We start from the raw sequence: 26543 nt of genomic DNA, 5'->3' as shown, positions 1-26543 counted from the left end.
TTGACCCCGGATGTAAACAAAGGCCCTGATAATCACTTCCGTGTTTGAGTGGAAAGGGTCTCGCCAACGCCAATTCACTGTTGATATATATTACTTTTAATTGGTGATTTATCAGTAAGACACTATTGATTTCAGCGTGGTTATCAAAGGGGAAAATATACATAATATTAAAAAATCGTAATCCAAGTCATATCAACTTCCGGATCATTGCGCGGATCACGTGACAGTGACGTTTCCCTCAGTGGAGAATTGAAACTCACGCCAGCCAGACTGACACCTGAGGTTCTGAATGCCGATCTACGTTTTTTAAACGCACCGTTCGACTGTTTTTTTTTTTTGTGTGTGTGTAATGGCAACACGTGAAATTCTCTCTTTCAGTATGGAGCCTGTTTCTTGTGACACCTTCGTCGCGCTGCCTCCATCCACGGATCGTCAACAAATCATCTTTGGGAAGAACTCGGACCGGCCCTGTGACGAGGTCCAAGAAGTGGTGTATTACCCTGCCCGGGACCACCCTCCAGGCCAGACGGTGGAGGTAAAAGACGCACGCGTCCTGACTGTTACACATCTGGAGCAGTAATAAACAAAGATGCCCTCTGTCTCCCAGTGCACGTACATCCAGGTAGAGCAAGCTGCCCACACCTACGCAGTGGTTCTGAGCCGGCCCGCCTGGCTGTGGGGCGCGGAGATGGGAGCAAACCAACACCAAGTGTGTATTGGCAATGAAGCGGTGTGGGGGAGAATGAGTGCTGATGAGGAGGAGGCTCTGCTGGGCATGGATCTGGTCAGGTATGGTTGGTGGCTGGGCCAAACTGTACTCATTCAAAGTGCATGTCCGCATTCAACCGTGGTCATTCAGTTTAGTGACGTGGTTCCAACATTTTGATTTCACTTCCATGCGTTATTGATGGTTGGTGAGGTCACTTTTGGATCCAAAAGGACAGAGCTTCAGTGGCACTAACACGTGTCTTACAGGCTCGGATTGGAGAGAGCTGACTCGGCAGAGAAAGCCGTCGACGTCATCACCGGCCTGCTGGAGAAATATGGTCAAGGTGGCCAGTGCATGGAGGATCAGTGTGGCTTCACCTACCACAACAGCTTCCTCATCTGCGACAGGAAGGAGGCGTGGATTCTGGAAACCGCCGGGAAGTTCTGGGCGGCCGAACGAGTGGAAGGTGAACTGAGAGTTGCTTGTTGTTGGGTTGACTTTGGGAGCGACTAGAGACTAGACAGAGCAGGATCAGAAATGAGCATCTCAGTGGCTCTTGTGGAGAGGAGAGACTGTGTTGGAGGCAAAGAAGAGGAGCGATGAGGATGTGGAGAGGAGAGGTGAGGTTGGAGCTGGGACACGTCGCAAGTGTGACAAAAATAAATATCAACAGGAAACATAATGAAAAGTAGTCATTGTTATGTATCACCTTCACCCGATGATCTTGTTGTAATATATGCTTATAAATTGTTCTAAGTGACCCACAACGCACGCGTTAGGCATCAGCTTGCCAGTAAAGATTGTTCTGAATTTATGAACGGCTATTGCGTTATGTTGTTTCACCACGAGATGGCAGCATCTTGTTATGAACTAGACTTGATCGACTCAATGACTGAGAGTGGGGTCGGTAAATATCGAGTAGTTTCTGTATTTCTCAGTTTTGATCTTGTGTTTAGATGTATGAAAATATTCTTGGATGATTGTTTAACTTCTATTTCCTCCAGACGGACACCGCAACATCTCCAATGAGTACAGCATCACCACGCGGGTCGACAGAGAGCACCCCGGCCTGCGGGACTATGCTCTCAGCCAAGGCTGGTGGGACGGAAAGTCTCCCTTCAACTTCGCTGCCGTGTACTCCTACATGAACACGGCCAGAATAGAGGCGGCAGGAAGCCGCCGCTGTGAGGGGAAGAAGCTGCTGGAGCGAAGCAACGGCAGGTTTTCGTGGTCTTTACTTGGTCAGGGTTTCGAGCTCCTGCTCACGTGTGCCGGTCCTCTGCAGGCCACATCACTGCAGAGACCATGATGGACATCTTGAGGGACAAGGAGAGTGGGATCAACATGGAGGGGATGTTCATGACGACAGGAAGCATGGTGTCTGTCATTCCCACTGAAGCCAGTCTTCCAGGGGTTCACTACTTCACGGCCACCCCGGACCCAGAAAGGTGCTGCTGATTCAGCTTTGCTCAGGAACCTGTCAGAGACGGTGTGCGTTCTTTCTCAACAGATCTGTGTTCAAACCCTTCGTCTTCGTGAAGAACATTGAGGGGCAGATGGAGAAGACGTCCTCCCCCAGCTACGGTGCCGACGACCCCGTGAAGAAGACGCCACGCTTCCAGAGCAAACCCGACCGCAAACACAAGCTGTTTGTCAAGCACCAAGTGGTGGCTGCCATCATTGAAACTCATGCGGTAACTTGCTGAAGCTTCCTTCACCTTTAGAAGAGGATTTACTGTTGGTCTCTACAGGACAAAGGCGCGAAACTCGTGGAAGGGATGAGGCAGCTGGAGAAAGAGAAGATGTCAGAGATGGATGTGGTTCTTTGCTACGGCCTGGTGGACCCTGATCTTTTGGTGGATCTGTTCCCAAGATCTGTGCAGGCAGAGCTGAGTTTGTACGGCGAGAAGAGCTGAGCCGAACCTCTCGGGCTCATGGATGATATTTTAAATAAGAGCAATAAAACTGAGGCTTAAAAGTGCTGGGGACAAATGCTCTGAAGGTGTAAGCAAATGCTGTGTAAAAATAGTCGATATCTGCTGTCCAACTGAGCACATTGCAGTTGGAATATATTTAACACGAATTGTATAGAAGAAATACACAGAAGATTCTGGGTGTAAAATGAGTAAATGTATAATATTTCTGTTACGCTTCTATTTTGAAAGGCAGGCTGTTTCCACACCATCACTTCCTGTAAATGTCACAACATCAGAAACATTTTTACGGTGATCACAGATACACATCACAGGGTTAAAACATTAGGACACTTTTAATAAGAAAACAAATAAATAAGCAGCATTTACAAGGAGTCAGTGCTTGCATTGTTTCGGAACACAAATATTCCCCTGAAGGCGTCACATCACATTCAAGTCAAGGCAGCAGGACAGTTGGCTTTCAAGCTGGGATACTTCCTGAGTCAGCAGAAACTAGTTGGCACCTGGAACACACCTGTGCCACTCATTTGCATGTTAGGGTAAAAGCAGACGCTTCATTAGCCCTTAGAAACGACACGTCCAAGCGTTTCCACTGAACATTCCGGTGTCGTCACTGACTTGAAATGCATTTCCCTTCTCTCTGGTAACTGGCACTTTAAGTCAGCATACATTCAGCACTTCTGCACAGTGGTTCTGGCCTCGACCTCAGAAATAAAAGTGAAAATAAACACTATTCCCTGTAGCAGAAGCAGTGGTTCCTGATTTGTGCCGTGAGCCGGGTCATTTTTCCACTCACACAGGCTCATGGGTTGAAATGCTTTAGCCGTATCTAAGAGCTTCCAGTGTAAATAAAACGGACAGATAAAAGGTTGGTTTCAACTTCACAATCGAGGCGTAAAAAAAATACAATCAAAGAGCATTTCAAATGAGATTTGCCTTTGTAACATTCCCTTTTTTAAATGCCTAAAATTCATGCTTGCATTGTTAAGGACCTGGTGATCCGGGTGCGGGGGGAGGGATCACTCCATGCAGGAGGGTGGTGCGACACCCAAAAGCAACAAACCAGAACAGCTCGTCGAGCGACCGGCATGTTGCATAAACACCATCAGCGTCATGCGGTGAAGCGATAGTGAAGCTGGCTGTCTTGGAAAGCGCATTCCTGCTGGATGTGTTGAAGCACCCCGCCCTGCTGCAGACGGGTCCCGTACAGAAGCGCCTCCCCCGGGTCCTGAGCCAGGCCCACCTGCTGGAGCCAGCGCACCAGCTCACAGCCCAGAAAACAGTCCACCGCCGTGGTCCTGCCGCACCTGAGTCAGCGGGGACAAGTCAGTAGCACCAAGCACGGCAGTGGTTTTCAACTTGTCTGGTCCTGACTAAAGGTTTGTGACGCCAAAACCGCTCCCGGATGGGAACATGGGTTCAGGTTCTATTATCACTGTCAACAATCGCAACATTAGCACCTTAGCAACACGAGGGACGGCAAGTGGACTTGTAATTGTTAGATTCCTTCAATCTACTGATCGTTTGTTTCTCTCTATTCTCTCCAAGTCTCTGTCATGAGACGGATAGTTGGTGGCTACTAGCCAGGGAATATAAAATCACTACCTCGATGGCCGTGTTTTGGGGGCCACAGGGGTCACCAAACCAACTAATGGAAGGCCAGACAGACACGACTGACACGGCCTCTGGTGTGGCTCATCTCTCTGTTCACCGATGTCGCTTTGGTGTTCTGTCGATCCTAAGAAAACTACTGTAATTTCTGGACTATAGAGGGCACCGGAATATTAGCCACACCCACAACATTTAGGAAGTAAAACAGATCTTGTACATACAGCAGCCGCAGTGGTCTATAAGTCGCGGGTGCAGTGGTGCCGTCTGCACCGTAGAAAGGTCAGTGGTGCTTAAAAATGCATGAAGATCACTTCCAAACTAGTTTTGAATCGGGGCTCCAGCATCACGACTCATAAAACCTGACTTGTGCAGTAAATATACATTAATTTCCGGACTATAAGCTGCTACTTTTTTCTAACCAGTTTAGAAGTGATCCCCTTGCATTTTCAAGCCGACTGACCTGATCTACAGCGCAGACAGCCCCACTGCACCTGCGGCTTCTAGACCGCTGTGGAGTGCCATGACTCACGATATACTAGAGTAAGTGATAATCTGGTGCTGTTCCAGTATCTGAAACAGCTGATTTGAATTCTGTCCTTGAGGTTCCTCCATCCAACATATTAGTTCTGCTGCTCTAGAGCAGTCCAAATGTTCAGTAAATAACTTAAAGCTAGTGTTTGTTATGGGCAAAACACACACACTCACCTTCTCTTCCTGACAATGTCACGGCAACACTGGTCTTTGTGGTACTTGGTGAACTGAGTGCAGGTCATCCTGATCTCCTCAGGCAAGTCACTGTGGAGCTGCTCATCTGACCTCCTGGACCACAGTCGGCTCAGCCTGCCCAGCAGCAAACACAAACAGGTGTGACACCGCAGCGCCAGCAAGGTTTCTGTGAAGAAGAAAAAGATCACCTCCTCTTGAAGGGCAGGATGATGAAATGCTTGTCCAGTCCAAACAGGGCGAAGGAGAGCAGACCCTGGGAACACAAAGCAGTCGGTGAACAGCTGGTAAGTGTGGTGAACCCACGAGTGGAAATTTAAGCCTTGAAACAAAATTTAAAATGCAAATTATTTTACAAACCACTTTGTATAAATATATATATTCATTCAAGCTTTATATTTATAAGATTTGTAGATTTATATTTTTGAGTGTGAGTGTTTTGCAGATCATTTATTTTTATGTATAACGTATGAGCACTTGCTGTAAACATCATTTTTTTCTTAATATAGACAACAACACCCACCTGACCAAAGTTGGCCACAGCACAGAAGAACTGCAGCTCTGTGTAGAGTCTCCCAGGGTTCTGGTTCAACAGCAGCCACAGGCAGCTGGACAGGTTCTGCAGGGAAAAAGACGAAGGACGCAAAGGGGAACAAGGAGAAGTAGAAGACAAGAGAAATGAGTGTTTAAAGTACAAGAGTAAAGTACAAGAAGAGCAAGATTAGAATGAAAAATGATTAAAAAAAAAACAGAATATAAAGAAGAAAAACAAAAGAAGAAAACAAAGAAGGAGAGGAAAAACAGGTGAAATAAGAAGGTTGTTGGGTGTGAGGACACCACACATGCAAATGAGAGTGAGCAACTCACAGCAATCAGGCTGACGGTGAGGAGGAGACTCAGCAGCACGTGTCGGGCCACCTGTCGGTCTTCAGCCTCGGTCAGCTCCTCCACCTGCACCAGCAGACACTGGTCGGACTCACACCTGTTGTCACAGTGATCTGACAGGACGGCCGTTTGAGAAAGTGTCGGACAGGGGCGGAGCGATGAGGAACACGAAGATGAGTCGGTCACCTGTGACGACTGGCGCGCTGGTGAGCACGTCCGGTTCAGGCTGGGCCGGGGAGCAGTCGCAGATCAGACACTCTGGTGAAGAAAACGACATGAGGAAAACTACACGTCTGCCGTGGATTTAGAAACACAAGCAAAGCACGGGACCGACCAATCGACTCGCATGAATCAAGACTCGCATTGCTCATGCTCAGCATCAGTTTTTGGTGCATCACAACCTGAGAGTCCGGCCCACAGAACCAGTCGGACCTCTCGCCTGATGTTCGCTCGCTAATCTGAATCATGAAGGGAGATTTGCATGGACGACGGCACCTTTGCTCCCAGGCTCCGGGGCCGGCTCGATCAGGTAGTGGCTCTCACAGTCCACTTCAATCACCAAACCCCGCGCAGAGCTTCCAGCTGAGCCTCCCTTCTGGGTCCAGCTTTCTCTACTGAGACACACAAAGGCGCCTCCAGCCAGCAGAGCGCTGACGGCGATGATGACTGTGGAGCAGATCATCTGCAGAGGGAACCACAAGCTGTAGGTGACTGGCAGCTGAATGTCATCTGCATCAGCCTGTATACCTGCGACTGACTGTAGAAGTGGGACAAGTCGATGGTGTCGGGCACTCTGTCTCCGAAAATGAGCAGCAGAGCAGTCGCCACGGTCGGAACCCTTTGGACATGAAGGTCAGTTTCAGTGACACACAGCACGTGAGGTGTTTTATAAATACCCAGATATATCTTTTAATAGAGCAACAAACACATGAACAACTTTCACTTCCAGCTTGAAAAGCCACTCACCCCCAGCCGGCCATGACGAACACAACACTGTTCGGTCTCTGGCATCGCTTCAGGAGCACGAGAGACAGCGCGATCAGGCCTGGAACCACAGAGGCGTCAGTGCACACGCTCACAGCAGCAGCCCTCGCGGCCTACCTGGCCAGGTGTACGTGCTCAACAGCGAGGAGCACAGCAGTGTGAATGCGAGCACTTGGGCGAGGAAACGGTTGCTGCTCACGACAAAATTCCACACGATCATCCCCACACAGGTCAGCAACTGCAGGGCCACAAACAAGAGCACTTCATTAGGTTGAGTGTGCGGGACAGAAGGGAGACCGTGCAGCTGCTCACCTGCGCTATGAAGAGGTTGACTGCAAACATGTGAGGCAATCGTTTGTATTTTTTACTCAAAAACATGACTGCAATGGTCCAAACCTGCCGCAGAAAACACACTTCAGGTTTGTCAGCTGAAACACAAGTTGAACGCGAGTAACCCCACTTCCTAGTGAGACGAAGACGAACTGAATGGAGCTGCAGTTGCTTACTAGAAGTTCGACTCAACTTCCTTAAAAAGTGCGATGCATGTCTAAACTGAGGAAGCAAAACGCGACCCCATTTCCTGCCAAACTCACACGCCTCAGATTAGATGGTCTTTTTTCAAACACATTTGAGGCCCTTCATTTTTCAACCTCCTCACTTCAGTGTTAGCCAACTTAAACCAAAAAAAAAACCAATCACAAAATAAACTTGCATCATCATTTCCCAGAGTTTGAGTTTGTTGTTGAATCTTGAACTTAAAATGCATCAATTAGGATTAAGAGAGGTGAAGAGTAGAGTGCAGGCATGGTCACATCAAAAACTTTGGAAAAATATTTGGAGTCTGTCATCCAGGGTGACGGACAGAGACGAAGGGAAGGCAAGAGGAGAGTTCAGTTGAGGCGGAGACGACCAGCAGCAAGAAAGTGAAGCTTTTAGAGACTCAGGAGTCAGAGTTTGAAGAGTCAGAGATGAAGCTACCTTAAGATTGAAATCTTCCTCAGAATAAGTTGTCAATCCAGTTCAGTCAGATTTTATTGCATCTTTGTTGACGTAAAACGGGCCGTCTTATTTACATATTCAGTCTCGCGTTACAGAAGGACTCACCAGCAGCAGGAGGCTGATGATGCTGACGTCGAAGCTGACGCTCTGCAGTGCCATCATCAGACGCTGCGGGTCCATGGTGGGGATGGTGAGCAGCCAGGCCGACACGTACATGATGGGAGCGGACAGCAGAGTGCTGACCACCAAGCCGGACGTCACCTTCAACGCAGCAGATCAACAGTCGGTGGCGGAGGAAGACGGGGCGAGACAGGCGCGGGGACTCACCACTCCCAGCTCTGCGTTGTAATAGACGGCATAGATTCCCACACTGGGCGCTGTGGGAAACACCCCGTAGAGGAAGGCGTAGTTGGAAAGGCTTGAGTGGTTTGAAGCGCTTGTGTTGGTGGTGTCCAGCAGATTCACCAGGTCTTTACAAATGAGCGGCATCAGCAGCCTGCAGGGGGAATCACAACACTTGTGTCAGCACGACGGCAACAGTGTTATTGCAGTGTTTGCTTTGGGACTGACTCATGTGAATCAACATGTCTGAGGCGCCGGCAGTGGTTGCGGCATTTTCAGCTCTAGCAGTCGTCACTCACAGTTTGGCAGTGGTCAGTAGTATCAAGGTCACGACCGTGGTCTTGGTCATCAGCCCCAGCTGGCCGACCATCGTGAGGCCCAGGTAGAAGAGAGCGGCTCCGCCGAAGGAATTAGACAAGCCGTCGACGAACTCCGCCATGAACGGGGGGATTTTCTGCCGCAGGACGAAGTTGGCGCCGATTCCGATGAGAACCATGAAGACTATTGGGTTCCTCAGGACCCGCAGGAACACCAGGCCCAACACCACCAGCTTGCTTCGCTGCTGGCTTCCCTGATTCTTCCACTTCTGGATCTCACAGAGCGCAAAGCCCAGCGGGTTGAGGAGCATCAGGGACACCGGCGCCACCAGGTAGATGTACTGCAGGTACTCAGGGTGGCTGCTCCGGTACAGAGCCTCCACTGGGGGAAACGACAACAACACACGCTTCAGATTTGTTGTGCCTGATCAATGTGGTAAAGTGTGTTTGCTGAGTCAGCTTTTGGCTCGCATCTCTAGACAAACTCAAACCCCCCCTTAACAACAAAAACAGAAACAAAGACACTCCCCGCTCCACTAATGGTCTGCTCTTCACACAACTCTGAGTGAAGAACAAACATTGACTGAACTAATGCGACGAAAAAAAGATTATAAAGCAACTGTTTTTTTAGCAAACAGCTGTAAAAATAGTTTGTTGCGGCGCAAGTCTCAACTGTGAGACTTGAATCATAGTGTTTTGTGTGACCAGTTACAAATCATTTGAGCAATAAAACCTAATTTTGTTCATTTATGGAGCGCTTTTCCTGCAGTAGATGCTGTTCAAAGTTCATCTGAGAAGTGACTTCAGGTGAAACACTAACAAACGTTATTGACTATCGAGTTAAGTTAAGATACATGGACACACGCAGATAAACAAGGTCCATCACAGGCAGAAGTTTTAAAAGAAAGTAGAAAATAAACTGCAAAGATGAGTTTTCTACGTGGTCCACCTTGCTCTCCTGACCAGGAAGAGTCGAGGTTAGCGGCCCGTGGACTCACCAATCGGATATCCCAGCGCAAAGTCATTGCTCTGAGTGGCAAAGATGGAGAAGATCCCGGCCTTGCTGAAGCGAGTGGCAGGACTGGCCACGATGAGAGTCAGGATGCAGACGATGAAGAACACGGACGCCTTGGCGATGAGGATGCTCCACAGAAAGGACCAGATGACGTTCCCGAAATCGAGCAGCACCATGTTCTTGAAGAGCAGGGCGGGCAGGGCGAACTTCGACACGAAGTTCCCCAGACCTTTGCCCTGCGACGACGTGATCACGCCCGTCCTGCCCGCGATGTAGCCGCACAGGATGATGCCGAAGCACTCCAGCAGAGCCGGCAGCAGTTGGTCGATGGACATGTTGGAGGAGGCCGGAGAAAGGCTGCGGTTGGTCGCTCTGTTCATGGTTGCTGTCAGTCTCCGGTCAACATGCGAGCAGCAGCTGTGAGATATAACGGTGACAGAGGATGGAGCAAAGGTGACGTCTGATCTGATAACAGAGGGAGGCAACTCATGTCGACGTGTCTGGTAGGAGCTTGGACAATGTTTCCGCTAGAGTTCCGCTCGGAACCAGAGGCGAATAGCCCTCACCTGCCTGAGCGGGGCAGCGACAACCTCAGCGCGGCGGTGAGCGGCCATGCCGCCGGCTCGTCTCCCAGCTCGCTCGCCGCGGACGTTGACAGGAAGCTGAGTCGAAAACAAGCGAACAAACAACGTTACGGAACCCGGCCGCCTGTAGGCATTTTGAACGTTACAAAAGTGAACATTTAAACACGTGCGTTGCGACACTCTTACCCAAGTCTCGACTCCCAACTTTCATAATGACCAACGGAAGGAGGGAGGGGCGGGGATTTGTATCTAAGCACCGCCCCTGCAGGACGTCTCGTTGCACTTGTTGTGGTACCTTTTACAGGAACAAAAAAAGATATTTCTAATAAACTTTAACATTTTGTGTGAGTATGCTATGGTAATATATTTAAAGGAACAATGACCTTTTTTATGGAGAATGAGTGGCGATTCAGTTTAGGAAGACCGTCCAGTCGAAACTCGAGACTTAAGAGTAAAGTGAAACATTAGCGCCTCCCAGTGGTAGAGTTTTGCACAGCACTGAAAAGTACAACGCAAGATTGGCACTTAAATAGTTCAAACGGTCTTCACACACATACACAAGACGGGCTGTTACAGAGGCAGTAACACAAAACTGACTAAAAAGGACAAAAACACAATTAAGAATCCATGCAAAATAATAGTTATATAAACGTCATATCGCTAGTCATGTTATACATTTACAATGTATTGGAGGAGATTGAAAGATTCATGTGTTCATTCAATATGCATCACAGGGGCAGCAGCTGCAGTTCAGAAGCCCAAACCTCTCTCACTCCACGTCCAGCTTTCAGGACAGATGTGAGTTCCATATAATGCATATACACGTTTGTTTTCCATTTATTTCATATGATAATCTCGACATTCCCTGTGCACAACTTAACCTTGTCTTTCCAGTTGAAAGGTCACGATTTTAGACACCTAAAAATCATGTATGTATTCATAAAACTAGCATTCAGAAGAACAACTGGGGGCGCTGTCTTCCTGGAGCTGCTAATGTATTCTGCTTTTTAGTTTGTGAGCGGGATTCATATTGACTACCAAAACACTGCGAATCTAAATCACAAGTCTCCGCCATCACGAGGAAGCGCCTGGAAAACCATCGACGGTTGGCCCAAGTTTGTCTTCTGGCTCAGCTCTTTTTCCCACCACAATAAGCAGATGACCTCACTGGAAGGCCGTGGTGTCAGCCACCCAAAATGCTTCTATTCAAGGCAGAAGAGAATGATGTGGCGGTGCTTGAAACAGAGGAAAAAGAAACGTGCTTCTTTGTTGCCACTGATGACGGAAAACGTCATCCTCAGCGCTTCCCGGACATTTATCCCCCACCTGTCATTTCGTCTTAGCGAGATCGGATGACGGGCTCAGCTTGAAACGCTTTCAACTCACGCGCAACATCAAGGGCGTGTCGTGGCGCTGTCTCTTTAAAAGTAGGCGTGGCGACAGTGACAGGCCAGCGCGTGACGTAGTTCATGACCAGAAGCGCAACAACCGGAAGTACACATAGTTTCAGACAGTTCTCGGCGCGTCGCAGCGTTCCTCCGCGTTCCGAAGAGAATCGCCAGACCGGCGTCCAGATCCGCGTTCCTCTTGTAGAGTCCGGCCGAAGGAATCCGTGGGTCCGCTCCGTTGCTAGCTGTTTGAACATGGCTACAGACGAGCTATCCGCCAAGCTCAGCCGCCGCCTCCAGATCGAGGAAGGCGCGGAGGAGGCTGTGGCCGTGGACCTGGCCGTGGACCACGGCGCTCTGGAGAACGGCTCCGGGGACAAGTCGTGCACGGCCAACGCCGACTCGGAGCTGGGAGCGCTGCTGCAGCGGCGCGGGGAGCTGAACGAGGGTCACGGGGAGCCCAGCAAGCCCAGCACCAGGGTCTTCAATCCCTACACCGAGTTCAAGGAGTTCTCCCGGAAGCAGATCAAAGACATGGAGCATATGTTCAAGACGTGAGTGATGGGCGCGCGGTCGGTCACCCGGACACGTCGACGTCACCGCGAGCACCATTCTTAATGTTTTTGTGTGTTTCAAACTCGAGGCCTGTGGGCCAATTTCGGTCACAGATGTTATAAAATACGGCCCATGACACAATCAAATGGCATCTTCCAGTCTACAGATGAAAAGACCAGGCTTCATCGTAAATCTTTACTTTCCCCAGCTAATATTAAAATAGAATCAAGGATTATATATTATAAACACAGATTTGAGTCGACCAACGACAACTACACAAAACAGTGAGTGAAAAATTGCTGTGTGGACAGGAAAAAATCTGTGTTAACAGGGAGAAAAGGTTACTGCTTTTTCCAGTTTTTGCACAGTGTTTTCTATTTTGAAAGTCTTCCTCCTGCCTTTGAGTTGCAAGAGTACATACACCCGTCACAAAATCTGAATTATTTTCTACAATTAGTCCTGAGAGGAAGCAAAAACAACAATTTCTAAATTCAATAAAGGAAGCTTTATTAATGAATATTAATATAAAAGTTATCACAACGTTAAGTTCAGAAGTTGAAATTGACCTGGATTCACCTGTGATGTCTGCAGTGACTGCTCATGCTAGTGCTAATATCCATCTGGCTGAACCCCTAGAGAACTCTGTGTGCTACTTTGCTGTTGAGCCACTGCCTGTCGTGCACAATAGAAAGCTGGTCCGGTGACATTAGAAAGAGTCATTTGTGTCAGAAGCATAACAGGAAGTGAAGCAGTATTGTGTCTGAAACACAAACCAGGCATTCATGGATTGGAGTTTTCATCAAACCTGGGGTGTGGCCACCTCCCTGCAGGGTGATGCAAACTCATAAGGATTTTGTGTTTCCACTTTAGTTTAACGTGTCCTCACACAGCAGCTGCTCGTGATGGGATCTGTGGTGTCTGACTGTTGTGTGGTTTGAGCTACAGGTCGGTTCATCTGAAGCTCAGCTGAAGCTCAGACGTCTGCCTCAGTGTACCTCAGAGTCGTCGCTGTGTTTTAGCTGACAGGGTTGCGTCTGCATTTGCTGTTGCACTTCAGTAACACTGCGTTTTCACACCTGAACTAGTGCAGCAGCCTCAGGCTTGAAAGATCTTCGTCTTATATTTGCTTTAACTGGTGAGGCATCAGATTTACGTGTCGCAGGTTTTGCTGGAGCCTTTCTGCCGCGCTGTGCGTGAACATGACGCGTCCTGGTCGGTGTTGTCTCTGCACGTCCCCCGGTGGGAGCGTTCGATGCCGGGATTCCTCAGCTTCCTGTCAGAACACGACTTGTCCAGAAACGGGCCACGTTTTCTAGCACACACGCTCAGTAATGGACGTCAGCGAATCACTCTGCATATTTAGCACAGCGTGTTTGTCTCCCAGCATCAGGCCCTTCAACTCAAACACAGAGCAGGAAACACTGTTTGTCTGCGAGTGGAGGAACAGTGTTTGGGATTTAAGGTCTCCGTGGATAAGCAGCGGCTGTGGAAGAGTATGTGGCCAGGTCATGTGACGCCCAGTCACTTGACCTTTCCCTTGGATCCGAGAGATCGATTAGATCAGGGGAGGAAACAGGTCTGTTAATCGGGAAATCTCTTTTCGTGTTATCACTTGGTAGCAGTGTGACAGCGCCGTCTTTGGTCCTGGATTAGAGTGGCCCTTGAAGTTCTCCAGATCCAGGTTCAGGTCGCTCGCTAGAATGTTATCAGTAACATCAGTGATTGAATCCTGGTGAGTGATGTGATCACTCGGAACAGAAGCTGTGACAAGATGCATTTAAAAGAGGAGCTCTCTGCTGCAGGAGCTCCCCTCAACTGATCCGGTGGGACGCTCCCCAAACCGTGACCCACTTCCAGTCTCTTCGGTGGCGCTGAGCCCTGCATTAATTCACCATCCCAACAGCAGCTTTACACGGCTTTGATGTGTCAGAAATGTGAGGAAGTGAAGGTTGCTGGAGCCGTTTTAAATGAAGAAATAAGAGCGAGAGGAAGTCAGAAAGTCCCCTTCCTCCTGGTCTCTGAGGAGAAGTGTGTCGAAATAGAAATGGAAGCCTGCCAACCCCCAACCACGGCTCCCTGAAGTTCAAACGCATTTGGACCAACCACATAAGGTCTGGGCTGTTGTGAGTCCGGATGTCGGCGTCTCAGTTAGACAGTCCTTGCTGAGAAACATGAAGGATGGACGTGTCTGTACGTGAACACGACGAGACTGTGGCTGCGCTCCACGGCTGTGTTTGACAGCCGACGCCGGCGTGTGACAGTTGTGGAGAGTGTGGTGGATTTTGGTTCACCATGGTAGTTTGAAACTGATTTTTAATCCAGGGAACCTTTGATCGTGACACTGGTCGACTGAGTCTCTGGATCCCTGGTTATTTTATTAGATGAAGTGGTCCTCATAGGTACTCTGACGCGCTCGTCTGCCTTGGTTCACATCACCACGTGCAGCTCTCCCGCTGCCAAGGTGAAAACAGTTGGATATTGGACGGAGATCCGCTCCGGTATTGGCAGCGGCGTCCTCTTCCGCGTCCCCACTAGGGTTCACTGATCGTGGACACACTCTCACAGGCAGCGCTAATGCTACCAACATTGAGTTTCTAATCTCTGCACTTAGTTCGCTGTTATATTTAAACATAAACAAATGACGATGTTGCAGACATCATATCATGTTAGAGACATAAATGGAAATGTATTTCTCCTGAATTATGGTTATCGCCGAAATGACAACATTTATCGTGGTAACTTTCTTTGTCCATATCACCCATCCCGAGTCTCTTATCACTGCTGCCTGTGACAAACAGTTGTGAAACTTGCCCAGAAGGTATGCTAGATTAGGTGGCCATGACCGGGTGCACGGTGGATCGGAATGTGTCAGAGAGTGGCTGAAGTCCTCGCTTTCTGAGAGCAGACGTTCACTGCTCACCACTTCCTGTCAAGACTGTCTTTGTGATGAGACATTGGTGGCGTCTTCATGTGTAACACGGTGGACTGAGTCGCGTGTGATTCCAGGTACGACGCCGGCAAGGACAACTACATCGACCTGATGGAGCTGAAGCTGATGATGGAGAAGTTGGGGGCTCCGCAGACCCATCTGGGCTTGAAGAACATGATCAAGGAGGTGGACGAGGACCTGGACAACAAGCTCAGCTTCAGAGAGGTAACTGGGCTGGACTGTGGAGACTGAGTCAGAGGTGAAGCTAGTGAGGTTGTCAGGAGGCCAGAACTGAGTGTTCGAGCCGAGAGGTTGGGGAGGAACCTAATGAGGTTCATGAAGGTGGAGCACTGCCATCTTGAGTGAGGAGACTGATGGACTCTGCTCCCTTTGCTCCTCTCCAGTTCCTGCTGATCTTCAGGAAGGCGGCTGCAGGAGAGCTGGCCGAGGACAGCGGCCTGTGCGCCCTCGCCAGGCTCTCCGAGATCGACGTCTCCACCGAGGGCGTGAAGGGAGCCAAGACCTTCTTCGAAGCTAAAGTAAGTGATGCCGCAGAACTGGCTCGGCGCCGCGCGGCGACTTCCCTTGGTAACGTGCCCGGTGTGTCAGGTCCAGGCCATCACCGAGTCCAACCGCTTCGAGGCCGAGATTCGCCAGGAGCAGGAGGAGAAGAAGAGGCAGCTGGAGGAGCAGAAGCAGAGACGAGCCGCTTTCAAGTCCCTGCAGTCGGCGTTCAAGTCTGACTAACACGGACTAACCCCACCCATCCTTCAGGCCAGTCATGTGATCATGCAGCTCCCTCACCGCCCGGCAGCAGGATTGCCAATCCATCCCCGAGCTCCATGATCAACACGACTGGCGCAGCGCTCACCTGTGGCTTCGCTTCAATTCGGCCGACCTTCTGCTCGTGTGCCGGAGCGACTCACTCCGCCGCGCACTCGTCCTCATCCGTCTCGGACGCTAAATTAGCTGTTAGCATTCGCTGATCAAAAGAAGTATTCTATGCAGTAACGGACTCCCGCTAGACAATATGCACACACGTAAAACAGACACCTTTAAGAGCAGAACGTCACCTTGTGATCACTGTATTGTTTTCTACATTCCTGTCCACCAGCAGTTCCAAGCATTTCCTCGACAATCGTCCATGTGTTTTCACTGATTCACTGTAGCGCGAGCACTGTAACTCCCTTTTGTTTTTCACTCATCTGTAGTCAGCGTTTTATGATTTACAGTGTTGATGCCGATCATGTGACCGTCGCTGTTTTTATGGGCTGGTGATCCAACGTTGTCGTGACCGAATGAGAGTTTTGACGTCGTGAGTTTGTCCAGGTCTGTATTGATTCGTCTCCTCGGATCCAAACCTTCCTTTAGATTCCTGCAGGGTACTTCAAACCATAATAATAGGTTCGTGTCGGAGTATTGGTCTCAAAGTATTTCGTGAGTGATTGCATGTTGCACGTTTTTTACCCGTTTTTTTGTCCAAGATTAGAACAAAAACATCAAACTGGTGTGTGTTTAATGTTCAAGTTTCAATTCAGGAGTTTGAAATGGTGATTTTTGTGGAGAAAACGTGGAAAATATTTTAGAAGATATATAAGAATATACAATGAATTTCAAGTGAAAGTGGAGTGACAAACGGAGCTGAGATGTTTCTATATTTTCGTATGTTCCTTTGGGCTTCCTTCCATTTCCCGGCCTGCTCCTCCGCAGCTCCCCCCTGCTGTTTGACGGGCCGTTCCTCCGGAGAGGAGCGGCTCGTGCGAACCCTCCCACTTCCACTGATGGTTGTTAGAAACTGTGACTGACTGCCTGCCGCTCCACTTGTGTTCTAGAGATGTGTGTGACGTCACGGTCTCGGGACCAGAGCCGCTCGTTTGTGTGTATTAATGAGGTAAAAAAGAAAAAACTCACTTGATTTATATTAAACTTCAGCACATTTGCTATGTGTTGTGTGTCGTTCTTGAGTTCACTCTTAGTGTTGAGCTGCATCATCATCCTCATCATCACCTGGTCCTTCACACATCTAAGGGCCCTTTACAGTCATCAATTCATCTGCATGTTTTGGGGCTGTGGGAGGAAACCAGAGTGTCAGGTGTCAACAGGATGTAACTGCTGAAACAGTCTGATCTCGTGGTTCGTTCTCCAGTTTGTCTCAGATGTTCGACTTGTCTTGTTCCATTCTAATTCAAAGTAATTTCAAGTTATAATTTAATTTTAGAAAATTGAAAAACATTGGAAACATTTTTCTGAATAAAACTATGTAAAAACTAAGAGTCCACACGCGTCCTCATCCACATTGTTTTCATGTACGTCACACTATGATACATGTTCACATTATTTAAAGATATGGAATAAGAATGAATGCAAAGACTTAAATGATATCATTGTATACAGCAGGTCATCATGTCAGTGTCAATTCAGTCTGTCAAGTCGGTTGGTCTGCAGGGATTTTTAATGTCCAGCAGGTGTCAGTATTCAGTAACACAGTATCAACACAGTGTGTCATTGTGTCGGAACTAGTGGTGGGTCTTTAAGAGTTAATCGTGATTAATTAATTCATCGTAATTAACGCATTAAAATATTTAATCCCATTTAATCCTTTTAATTTAATTGAACAGTTTTCTCTCCAGACAACAGGGAACCTTTGTCAGTGCTTTGTTCCTGCTCCACTGATCCCACTGATGCACCAGACACGTGGCAGCTGGGATGAGAACAACAACAACAAACATGGAGGAATCCTCCCTGAACCAAAGCAAACAAAAGCATCTGTTTGCTTTGGTTCAGGGAGGTTTTTCTCTACACATTGGCCAGGGTTTCCACCACTCTGAATGGACTTGGAATTGTGATAAAATTGAAATTCTGATACAAATATTTCCAAGACATTAAAAGCGCTTTAGTTTAAATAAGGTGATATAAAAAGTTGAATATAGACACCATGGTGATTTATTGTGCTATTGTCAAACTGATGCAAAAGAAACAGTGTTGTTTAAATGTATGGCTCCATCATTTGATTCAGTAAGATACTAAATTCATTCAAATAGAAAAATCTGGCTTCTTGTGGCAAAGATTCTTATAGGATTAAACTGCGATTAATTGAGATTTATTAATCACAAATTCTCTAATTAGATTACATTTTTTTATTGAATCCCACCCCTAGTCGAAACACTTTATGATGCCTCACTCACCCATCACTACTTGAGTCTGAGCAGCCGAAGAGCTGAGCCAAAAGGCAAAGCTCAACATTCTCCCTGTTTTCTTTTTAGAGGCAGCGTGAGAAGCTCAGTCACCTCAGCAGTTGTGCTCGCTCAGGGGCCTCCTGGTGACCCCGGGGCCCAGCCAGGACGCAGCAGAGGGAGTAAGTCTGCTGCCCCCGCGATGTGACCTGGAAGACAGCGTTCCCTGAAATTTGAGGACTGGGGGGGAAAATGACGGAGAACCTGACACTCAGACAAAAAGACTTTATTAAATTGATCCCTTATATTGTGTCAAGAATAAACACGTTACACACCCACACAAGAGCATTAAAAAAGATAGGAGAGGAAACGCAGGTGGACGGCAGGATGCTGGAGGCGGGGCTCACAGCATGCTCAGCTCAATGAGGCGCCCTGCAAACACCCCCAAGGTCCCGATGAGACACACGGCCATGAAGACGCACAGCAGGATGTGGTCCAGCACCATGGCGACAAACTTCCACTCCTCGGCAGCCTGGACACAGAGAGGACAGCGTCAGCGCACCGGCCCGTGATCCCAGAGTCGGAGAGCTGGAGTTACGTTGTTGGACTCCTCATCCGACTTCATGGTCTCGGCGATGTACTTGACTCCTTCGATGGCGCTGTGGACGTCGGGGTTTTTGAGGATGGGCGACTGGTAGGGGACGGCCGTGACCTTGTTGCCGGAGATGTCGGAGATGTCAAAGTCGGCGCTGTAGATGGTCTTGGTCTGCTTCTCCTTGCTGGGCCGCTTCATGGTCGAGAAGAACATGATGTTTGGAATGGTTTCGATGAAGACCTGCCGGGACAACAGACCTCCATGAGGGACTCCTCAGGTCCAGCATCATATAGTCCAAGGCTTCAGTTGGAATGATCAGGAGGTCTCCTCTGGTGTTCAGCTGGGAGGAGGTCCATCCTGGAGAGGCCTTCACTCGACCTCAGCAGAAGATGCTCTGAGAGCTTTTACATCTGAAGATCCTCCACAAACTGGACAAGATGAAGTCGACCTGCTGTGCTCCTCAGCTGCTGGTTTGGGTAAAGTCCAAGAGCTCAAAGTTCTGAAGCAGTTGATGACCCGAATGACTCGGGAGGTGACTCCATCACTAGTTACTCAACAGTTCAGCAGTGACCAAGCCAGGAAGTGAAAATACATACAATATTTCAACCTAAACCTCCGTTAAAATGCACATTCACACTCAGGCTCTTATCCAAGTGCATGGCTGGTCTAATGGGCCACTTTACTTCCAGTTTTCTTTGTAATTGTGTAATATATCTTTAGTTTCGTTACAGTTTTAAATGAAAACAGTAATGTTTCATTATTCAGTAACTATTTTGTAACTGTTTTAGTCGTGTAATCACCTATGCACAGGACTCATGGTTTTGTTTATAAGTTCTCTACAGATCAACTCTGTGCGGTAGCGACTTCATTCACTAAATATTCCTCACAATAAAGTAAGAATTAAAGAATATAATAGAGAACAAAGTAACAACGGCATTGTTGCGTGGGCGCTACCAGCTCTGGCCGCTAGATGGCGGTATGGCTCCAAGTGGAAGTTGCCCCCTCACCTTGCGGACCCACTCGGGCATGGTGTGAGTGCTCGGGGAGCGATGGTGGGTGTTGATGACGATGACGGTGATGATGATGGAGGCGATGACGAAGACCATGGTGAAGAGCATGTACTTCCCGATGAGGGGAACGGCGCTGGAGGTGGAGGGGATGAGCTCCACGATGACCAGCAGGAAGACGGTCAGGGAGAGCAGGACGGAGATGCTGAGGGTCATCTTCTCACCTGAGGGAGCACAGGTCAGTCTTCAGAGCGCAACCTCTGAGCGATGTCAGGTCAAAGAAAGATCTTGTTGTTCCCTGGATCTGCCCCCGGACCTCCTCCCTGTTGAGCTCTGAGGAGGCTTCCTGAGGAGATGAAGACTGGAGGTCCATCTCTGAGTCGCTCCTGGATGACATGATGCTGGTGCGACGTGAGTTTTATTGTTGGATTTACCAGGGAGGGAGCTGCAGGAAGAGCCAAACCTCCACAGACAGAGGAAGGACCTTGCAAACCCTGAGGTCCCTGATAAACCAGTTCAGCCGAGCTGTGAAGCAGCGGCGGCTTCTGGCTGCAGTCTCTCCTCCTGACTCGGCTGCTGTCAGCCGCCATGTCAGAATCAGCCTCCAGTGATGTATAAAACATGACAGCCGAGGCTTCCACACTCGACGGTACAGAGGGACTCTGGGTAATGAGGCAGACCTCCAGAGCAGGAGCGGGGCCGACAGGCTGGGATGCTGAGTGGAGACTAATGACCATGCAGCTGATGCTACGTCTCTGGAGCCACACGATTTAAAACAAGCTCCTCCGGTTCCCCGACCTTCCGACCTCAGACGAGGAGTGCGGAGCTGCCGGGGGTCAGAGGTGGACTGGGGCCAAGCTGAAACGGCAGTCAGGAGCCAGGTTGGGTGTAACGTCCCCACTGGACCATCTTTCTCCACTTTGGAGGTGGGTGACCTCCTGGAAGAGACTCAAAGTAGCGCCTCCGCGGTGATCGCAGTCAGCTGAGGTGTCTCAGACTCAGACCTCGTGAGGTGAGGAGGCCCCGGGGCAGACCCACTGTAGATCACACCTCAGTTGGCCTCGTGAATTTGGTATATTACTGAATCAAGTGATGGAGCCATACAGACATTTAAACAACAAAATATTGTTTCTTTTGCATCAGTTTGAAAACAGCACAATAAACCACCATGTTGGCTATATTCAAGTTTTTATATCACCTTATTTCAACTGAAGCTCTTTTAAATAACAATTTCAATTTTATAAGAATTTCAAGTCCATTCAGAGTGGTGGAAACCCTGGTCATTGTGTAGTGACAAACTTCCCTGAACCAAAGCAAACAGAAGCTTTTGTTTGCTTTGGTTCAGGGAGGATTCCTCCATGTTTGTTGTTGTTGTTCTCATCCTAGCTGCCACGTGTCTGGTGCATCAGTGGGATCAGTGGAGCAGGAACTCCTGCACTGACAAAGGTTCCCTGTTGTCTGGAGAGCAAACTGTTCAGTTAAATTAAAAGGATTAAATGGGATTAAATATTTTAACATGTTGTTTTTGTAATGAATTAATCGTAATGAACTCTTTAAAGTCCCTAGAAACTTTTGTTTATGCTTTTGGTAAAGAGCCACCTGGGAAGTGAAGGTGAGGCGCCTGGACGTACCAGAGTCGGTGGGGAGGTAGAAGACCAGGCCGGTGAGGAAGGAGAAGAGCATGCAGGGGATGATGACGTTGACGATGAAGTAGAGCGGCAGCCGCAGCATGAGGAAGTGGTAGGTGATGTCCAGGTAGGGCGTGTCCGGGCAGCAGGCGTAGTAGACCCAGTGCTTCCAGCTCCGGAAGTCCTTCATCACCCACTCGCCGCTCTCCATGAAGTGGCTGAGATCCGGGCGGTCGCTGTCCTGGAGACGCAGACGGGGGAGTCACATGACACGCAGCCCGATGGACAAACCACTCATTCTACTGGTGGAAATATAAACTTCTGATGCCTCTATTCAAACTGCCTCAGTTTACGTGGGCACAGTGATGAGTCATGATGAGTCATGTTTAAGGACCTCCACCTCTCTGGATCGTCCGACTCATGCCTTCATCATGGACATCTCAAGAGCGTCTCTGTAGTCACTCCCAACAACCTCAGTATCTTCATCGACGACTCTTCTGACTTTGACTCCTGAGTCTCTATACATCATGACAGAGTCCTCTACTGTTCCGCCCTGACATCACAGTCTTCTCCACCCGGCAGCACTCTCTTCTTCATCACTCAGATGACTGACCCTAAACATTGTTTTCACTCCCTCAGCTCCCTCTTCTTCTCTCCTCCTCCCACGTGTTATATCTCTATAGATCACCATGTCATCAGCCGACATCATCATCCACAGAGGCTCCTCCCTTGCCTCGTCTACTCCATCACTGTAGAGCTAGTAGCTATTCATGCTAGTGATGGGTCAATGAGGTTCCATGAAACAGGGTCCTGATGTTCAGGGGTCACTAGATGGCACTGTTGGTTGAGTTGTTATTATACTCAAATTGTCTAGTATAAACTCTTTACAGCCAACAGCGCCATCTGGTGGCCTTCACTGATGAATATCTTTGTGACTGACTTGGTGACTGCACTCTCTTCTCCGCTTCCATCATCTCAGTCTGTTGCTGGATGGTTGACCTTGAACTGTTTCCTCTCCCTCATCTCTCCTCCCCTCCTCCTAACTCTCACAGCAGATCACCATGTCATCAGCAAACATCAGAGTCCTCCCTGGCCTCATCTGTGAGTCTGTCCATCACAACATCAGCGGTGTCCTCTGTGCTAAAACCACCCAGTGAGGATTACAGGATTCACGACGACCAGCTTTCCGTCGTAGGTCCAGGTGCCCAGCTTCATGCTGCAGTTCTGGAGGTCGAAGGGGAAGTGCAGCACGGTGATCTCGCAGTAGCTCTTGAAGATGGCTGGTGGGTTCCAGGTGATCATGCCGGTGTGCTCCAGCAGGACCTTGGTCTCGTGAACGATGGCGAAGTCTCCGTCAGCACTGGTGGAGAGAAGCAGCGTCAACAAGTGAAGCGCTAACGTGAGGCGACGCCAGCGCCCGAGGACGCGGCTGCTCGGATCACCCGCCCCCCCCCGTGTGTGGCACGGCGGTTGCCAGGCAAGAATGCAAGACATATGATGTGTGTGTATGTTTCCGAGAGGGGGATGAGGGGCGCCTGTAAAGAGGCCAGATTTAGAATGACGAAATCTGAGCTCACACACGGCAAACCGCTTCAGGAAAGTGTGAAAACACCACATAGGGGGTTCCTGCTCCTGCATCGGAAGAAAACAGTCGCCCTACAAACATACTTGTTGTAGAGGACCAGGTCGGGCCGCCAAATGTCAGTGGAGGGAACTCGGATCTTTTTGATGCCGCCGTAATCCGCAGGGTTCCACTGCAGGTTCACGTCTTTCCATTGCTGGAACAAGAGAGCAGAAGCTGGAGGAGACTCAGGAAGGACAAACCTCCCAGGGAGGAGGGAAACAGCCGGGAGTTGGGAAACCACCAGTCCAACCAAAATAAATGCAGGAAAATAATGACTATTCTTCCATAATTCGTCCATCTTATTTTTGAAATTTTCACCTCCTTTTATATTCAAATGGGCTAATTCTCCCTGCCGACTCATTTAAATCGCGCTAAACTCTCTGTGTAATCCTCGATCTTTGATTCGTGGAATCCATCAAGCCAATGAGGTGATGAGTGTTTCAGCAGGGCCTCCATACATGTCGCAGCTGTCGGGGGGTGCAGGGGGTGGGGGGCTCCCGGCCGGCTGCACGCTGACCGTGACATTTAAGCATCGGCTCCTTGGAATGGCAATATGTGCATTCCCAGGTTAATGCCGGTCATTGGTCACATGCCTCCCCCGACAGCGAAGCGCTCTGCCGTGCCTTCTGCATCCGTCAGGCCACGCGCCGCTGCATCGCTGCCGCCTCGCGCTCCTCCACTCCAGTGGCCTCCATTCTGCCCCGCTCATCCTGACTTGATTTTCCAGTTCGATCATGAGCCCCAAGTCTGTGGAGATGGTCTTTGGCGGTACATCGTGTACCATGAGTTATCGCCCATCCCTACTCTGCCAAGCGCAAACTAACACTCAACTTCAGCCCCCAAAACCAAGTGTGACTTATGGGAGGCCCCTTAAATGCAGATACGTCCTCGGACTGTGGTGGGCAGCATCAGGCAAAAGCAGCGTTCACTCTGTCAGTTCAGAAGAAGAGGATTGACAAAAGTGAAATAAAAGTCAATTTCCTGTGAGGTATATTAATGCATAACCGGGCCGTGAACTAAGATAATACAAAGGTTGTCGTAATATTTATATCTCCTTTAACAAAGAACACAACTGTAGTTTGCTTTCGTTGCCGCTTTGGACGCCGCTTTATTATTGGCTGAAAATACGCAAAGCATTCTGGGTAGTCTGGGGATCTCCCAGTCCTAAGGTAGGTGCCGTCGAATCTCAAAATAGAGCAAGCTACTCTCCTGAGTTTTGCTCCTGAGAATCGTGGCATTTTGGAGGTTGAGGATTCAGGAAGGAAGCGGAATTCATCCCAAGACCAACGACATGGGTGAGACCAAGACCCGGACCAGACAGGCCATGGAGACACTCATTTCTGACTGCAAAAGAACATTTTTCCAAAAATAAATCAAGAACTGGAGATTTTTTCCTGGAATAAATGGGACTCGGTCTCAGTCCTGGTCCTGACTCGGTCGACGGCCCTCAGTGTCCTGGTGTCTGGATGATCCGTCTCAACACAGTCTGGACTGCAACACTAACCCACTCTGCCTTTCATAAGCAAACAAACAAAGACAGACACCTGATGCCGTGTTTCCACCAAACGGTCCGGGTAGGTTCGACCTGGGTCGTCTTGTCTTCAGGCCCGCCCACTGAGGGCGCTGCCCTTTAAAGGGAGAGGGGTCAAGGCTGTAGCATCCTGACGCGCCATCGCTTCGGTCAATGTGGCATCTGAAGCGTTAGCATTCCTGCTCAGGTTGTGGCTAATAGGTGCACTGTTTTTATTCACGCTTGCTAACAACAATGGCCACCGTCACAATTGGACTCTTCGGCGAAAGACGCCCCGTGTACTCGATCCAAACCGACCCCAGGCGCTCGGTAGAAGCATGGCATTAGAGAGAGACTCATAGGAGGAGGCCCCGGGGCAGATCCACCAAACACAGCTCACCTGCTTCAGCCGCACGTTGCTGCTCACGATCTGGTTGACCTCGTCCTGCGGAGGCAGACCACAGCGCTCAGTGGCTGGCGGGGGCCGGGTGGGGGCGGCTCGGCGGGACTCACCACGCTTATGAGCTGGATCAGCTGGAGCCCCACGGTGACCACCACTGGGTCCTTGAAGTCATTGACGGGCCGCACCACCTTGTTGTAGCCGGTGAAGAGGGTCTTCACCAGCTGGCTCTCGGTGGTGGAGCCGCACACGGAGTCTGGAACAAACACAAGCGCGTTGCCTTCAGGGAGCGTCCGCCGCCGCCACGACGGATTCAATTAGCACCGAGGCGGAGACAATGCAAACTGTCAGTCAAAGTCAGGGCATCAGACGCACGCAGGAGCGCCAACTCGGGGGGAGTTATTTCAGTGGTGCCAGTGACCGGAACCCCTTTCAACTTATAGACGACCTTGGGAGCAAGGTCGATTAAGAACAATGTGTTAATGTGAGACTTGGACAAGAGTTGGAGATGAGAGTTTAAAAACATGTATCATATTTCACTGATAAAGTGTTTCAACAAATATTAATGTTAGTTTTTTTCCATATGACTCACTCACGTCAAAAAGAATCTCAGCTACTAAGATGTACGTGTCTTTCAACGCCTCATCTTTGCTCCTGTCCTTTAGTTTTTGGGAATTCATTCTTGCGTTTAACAGCAGGCTACACAGCGATTCAGGTTCATGTTGATGCACGGCTCAGAAACGCAGGATGCAGAACTGCCTCTCTTCAAACAGAAAAGTGTCTTACCGGCGAGCAGGAGAAGGAAGAAGATGAGCGTGTGGTGGGGCATTTTTCCCAGCCGCAGAAACCAGCCTCACACGTTGGACCCTGCCAAAAGGTTCTGTCAGCGCCGGCCCGCCCTCATGACCGAGTGCTGTCTGTGTGCGGCAGCGGACGAGAGGGCGGCCCGTCGTGTCATCTGAGAGGACCACATTCCTCCTCCACGGTGGGAAGATCAACATGCCGCACAGAAATACACCGCCGTGAACTTGAGCGGCTCGTGAGCGACAGGTTGCACGGACTCATGAGGATGAAGAGGAGGCTGAGAACACAGACGGGGGGATGTGAGAGGTCGGATATTTAGAGACTCGGGAGTCAGAGGGAGACGCGGGCCGGCGCCTCGCTGTTGCGGGACCCCTCACTTGTGTGGGTTCCTCTGCTGAGGTCAGCTTCAGGGCTTGGAGAAGCCGACTCGGGTTCCAAGTCCTTTTAATTTCTGAGGGTTGGTGGAGCCCCGCGAGGAGAGCTGTCAATCATCCGCAGACCTGAGGCGGGATGAAAAATGGCCGCTGTTTCGCTCACCGTTATTGTTCATGGAGCGCTTCTGGGTGGCAGGTGTTCCGCCCCGCCCCCTCCTCGGGTCAGGCAACTCAATTTCCTCTCATGGCCGCCGCCTTCAGTCAGCGGGCCGCTGGAGCGCCGACCTCATCCGTCTCACTTAGCGGCAAATGAGCATTTTTGGCAACGATTGATTAGGCCCCGCCCCCTTCAGCTCCCCCGGACTGACACGGACAGGACGTCGTTGCTTCTGCTCGGCTGAACCGCTGGTCCCAGATGGCAGCGCTGGGTTCCGTCCAGCGTTAATCGTGACA

General features: G+C 49.6%; 4 protein-coding genes across 5 annotated transcripts; 2 read left to right on the top strand and 2 right to left on the bottom strand.

Moving 5' to 3' along the window:
• The first annotated feature begins 220 nt into the window (after positions 1-220).
• scrn3 (secernin 3) lies at positions 221-3366 on the top strand. 2 transcript variants are annotated; one of them, XM_053878225.1, is made up of 8 exons: positions 221-282; positions 379-535; positions 608-789; positions 976-1175; positions 1714-1926; positions 1995-2157; positions 2220-2403; positions 2461-3366. In XM_053878225.1, exons 2-8 carry the CDS (start codon positions 380-382, stop codon positions 2623-2625), a joined length of 1263 nt encoding a protein of 420 aa, XP_053734200.1. In that variant the 5' UTR covers positions 221-282; position 379; the 3' UTR covers positions 2626-3366. The 2 variants fall into 2 exon arrangements, with proteins under 2 accessions (XP_053734200.1, XP_053734199.1); XM_053878224.1 differs by having other exon boundaries at positions 255-535.
• Positions 2941-10397, bottom strand: gpr155a (G protein-coupled receptor 155a). Its single transcript, XM_053878222.1, has 17 exons — positions 10290-10397; positions 10086-10181; positions 9503-9936; positions 8487-8886; positions 8173-8341; positions 7951-8106; positions 7159-7242; positions 6964-7084; positions 6829-6907; positions 6610-6700; positions 6358-6544; positions 6049-6120; positions 5845-5975; positions 5501-5596; positions 5169-5233; positions 4960-5094; positions 2941-3950 (listed from the first exon to the last, which is right to left on the bottom strand). The coding sequence occupies exons 3-17, from the start codon at positions 9897-9899 to the stop codon at positions 3755-3757; spliced, it is 2379 nt and encodes a 792-aa protein (XP_053734197.1). The 5' UTR covers positions 9900-9936; positions 10086-10181; positions 10290-10397; the 3' UTR covers positions 2941-3754.
• Positions 10398-11561: 1164 nt separating this feature from the next.
• Positions 11562-16914, top strand: efhd2 (EF-hand domain family, member D2). The gene is made up of 4 exons (XM_053878229.1): positions 11562-12045; positions 15053-15200; positions 15380-15514; positions 15585-16914. The coding sequence occupies exons 1-4, from the start codon at positions 11573-11575 to the stop codon at positions 15720-15722; spliced, it is 894 nt and encodes a 297-aa protein (XP_053734204.1). The 5' UTR covers positions 11562-11572; the 3' UTR covers positions 15723-16914.
• A 1637-nt stretch (positions 16915-18551) lies between these two features.
• On the bottom strand, positions 18552-25592 carry LOC128765750 (acetylcholine receptor subunit alpha). The gene is made up of 9 exons (XM_053876778.1): positions 25505-25592; positions 25026-25168; positions 24913-24957; positions 23047-23156; positions 22543-22738; positions 21382-21619; positions 19751-19974; positions 18747-18983; positions 18552-18680 (listed from the first exon to the last, which is right to left on the bottom strand). The coding sequence occupies exons 1-9, from the start codon at positions 25590-25592 to the stop codon at positions 18552-18554; spliced, it is 1410 nt and encodes a 469-aa protein (XP_053732753.1).
• Between the last annotated feature and the right edge of the window lie 951 nt (positions 25593-26543).

Source organism: Synchiropus splendidus, chromosome 10, assembly GCF_027744825.2.
Source record: "Synchiropus splendidus isolate RoL2022-P1 chromosome 10, RoL_Sspl_1.0, whole genome shotgun sequence".
NCBI lineage: Eukaryota > Metazoa > Chordata > Actinopteri > Syngnathiformes > Callionymidae > Synchiropus > Synchiropus splendidus.
The sequence above is the reverse complement of the archived record's forward strand: the minus strand, read 5'-3'. Positions and strand labels throughout refer to the sequence as shown.

Bases quoted from the DNA above. Each gene is read 5' to 3' on its own strand.
- scrn3 (XM_053878224.1), top strand. From the start codon at position 350: ATGGCAACACGTGAAATTCTCTCTTTCAGTATGGAGCCTGTTTCTTGT. The intron at 536-607 runs GTAAAAGACGCA...TCTGTCTCCCAG, and splicing joins CTCCAGGCCAGACGGTGGAG to TGCACGTACATCCAGGTAGA. The intron at 2,404-2,460 runs GTAACTTGCTGA...TGGTCTCTACAG, and splicing joins CCATCATTGAAACTCATGCG to GACAAAGGCGCGAAACTCGT.
- gpr155a (XM_053878222.1), bottom strand. From the start codon at position 9,899: ATGAACAGAGCGACCAACCGCAGCCTTTCTCCGGCCTCCTCCAACATG. The intron at 5,597-5,844 runs GTGAGTTGCTCA...TTTTCCCTGCAG, and splicing joins TCACCGTCAGCCTGATTGCT to AACCTGTCCAGCTGCCTGTG. The intron at 5,234-5,500 runs GTGGGTGTTGTT...TTGTGTTCCCAG, and splicing joins CTGTGGCCAACTTTGGTCAG to GGTCTGCTCTCCTTCGCCCT.
- efhd2 (XM_053878229.1), top strand. From the start codon at position 11,573: ATGACCAGAAGCGCAACAACCGGAAGTACACATAGTTTCAGACAGTTC. The intron at 12,046-15,052 runs GTGAGTGATGGG...GTGTGATTCCAG, and splicing joins ATGGAGCATATGTTCAAGAC to GTACGACGCCGGCAAGGACA. The intron at 15,515-15,584 runs GTAAGTGATGCC...CCGGTGTGTCAG, and splicing joins AGACCTTCTTCGAAGCTAAA to GTCCAGGCCATCACCGAGTC.
- LOC128765750 (XM_053876778.1), bottom strand. From the start codon at position 25,592: ATGAATTCCCAAAAACTAAAGGACAGGAGCAAAGATGAGGCGTTGAAA. The intron at 19,975-21,381 runs GTACGTCCAGGC...GTGCTCCCTCAG, and splicing joins CTACCTCCCCACCGACTCTG to GTGAGAAGATGACCCTCAGC. The intron at 18,681-18,746 runs GTAACTCCAGCT...CTCTGTGTCCAG, and splicing joins CGGATGAGGAGTCCAACAAC to GCTGCCGAGGAGTGGAAGTT.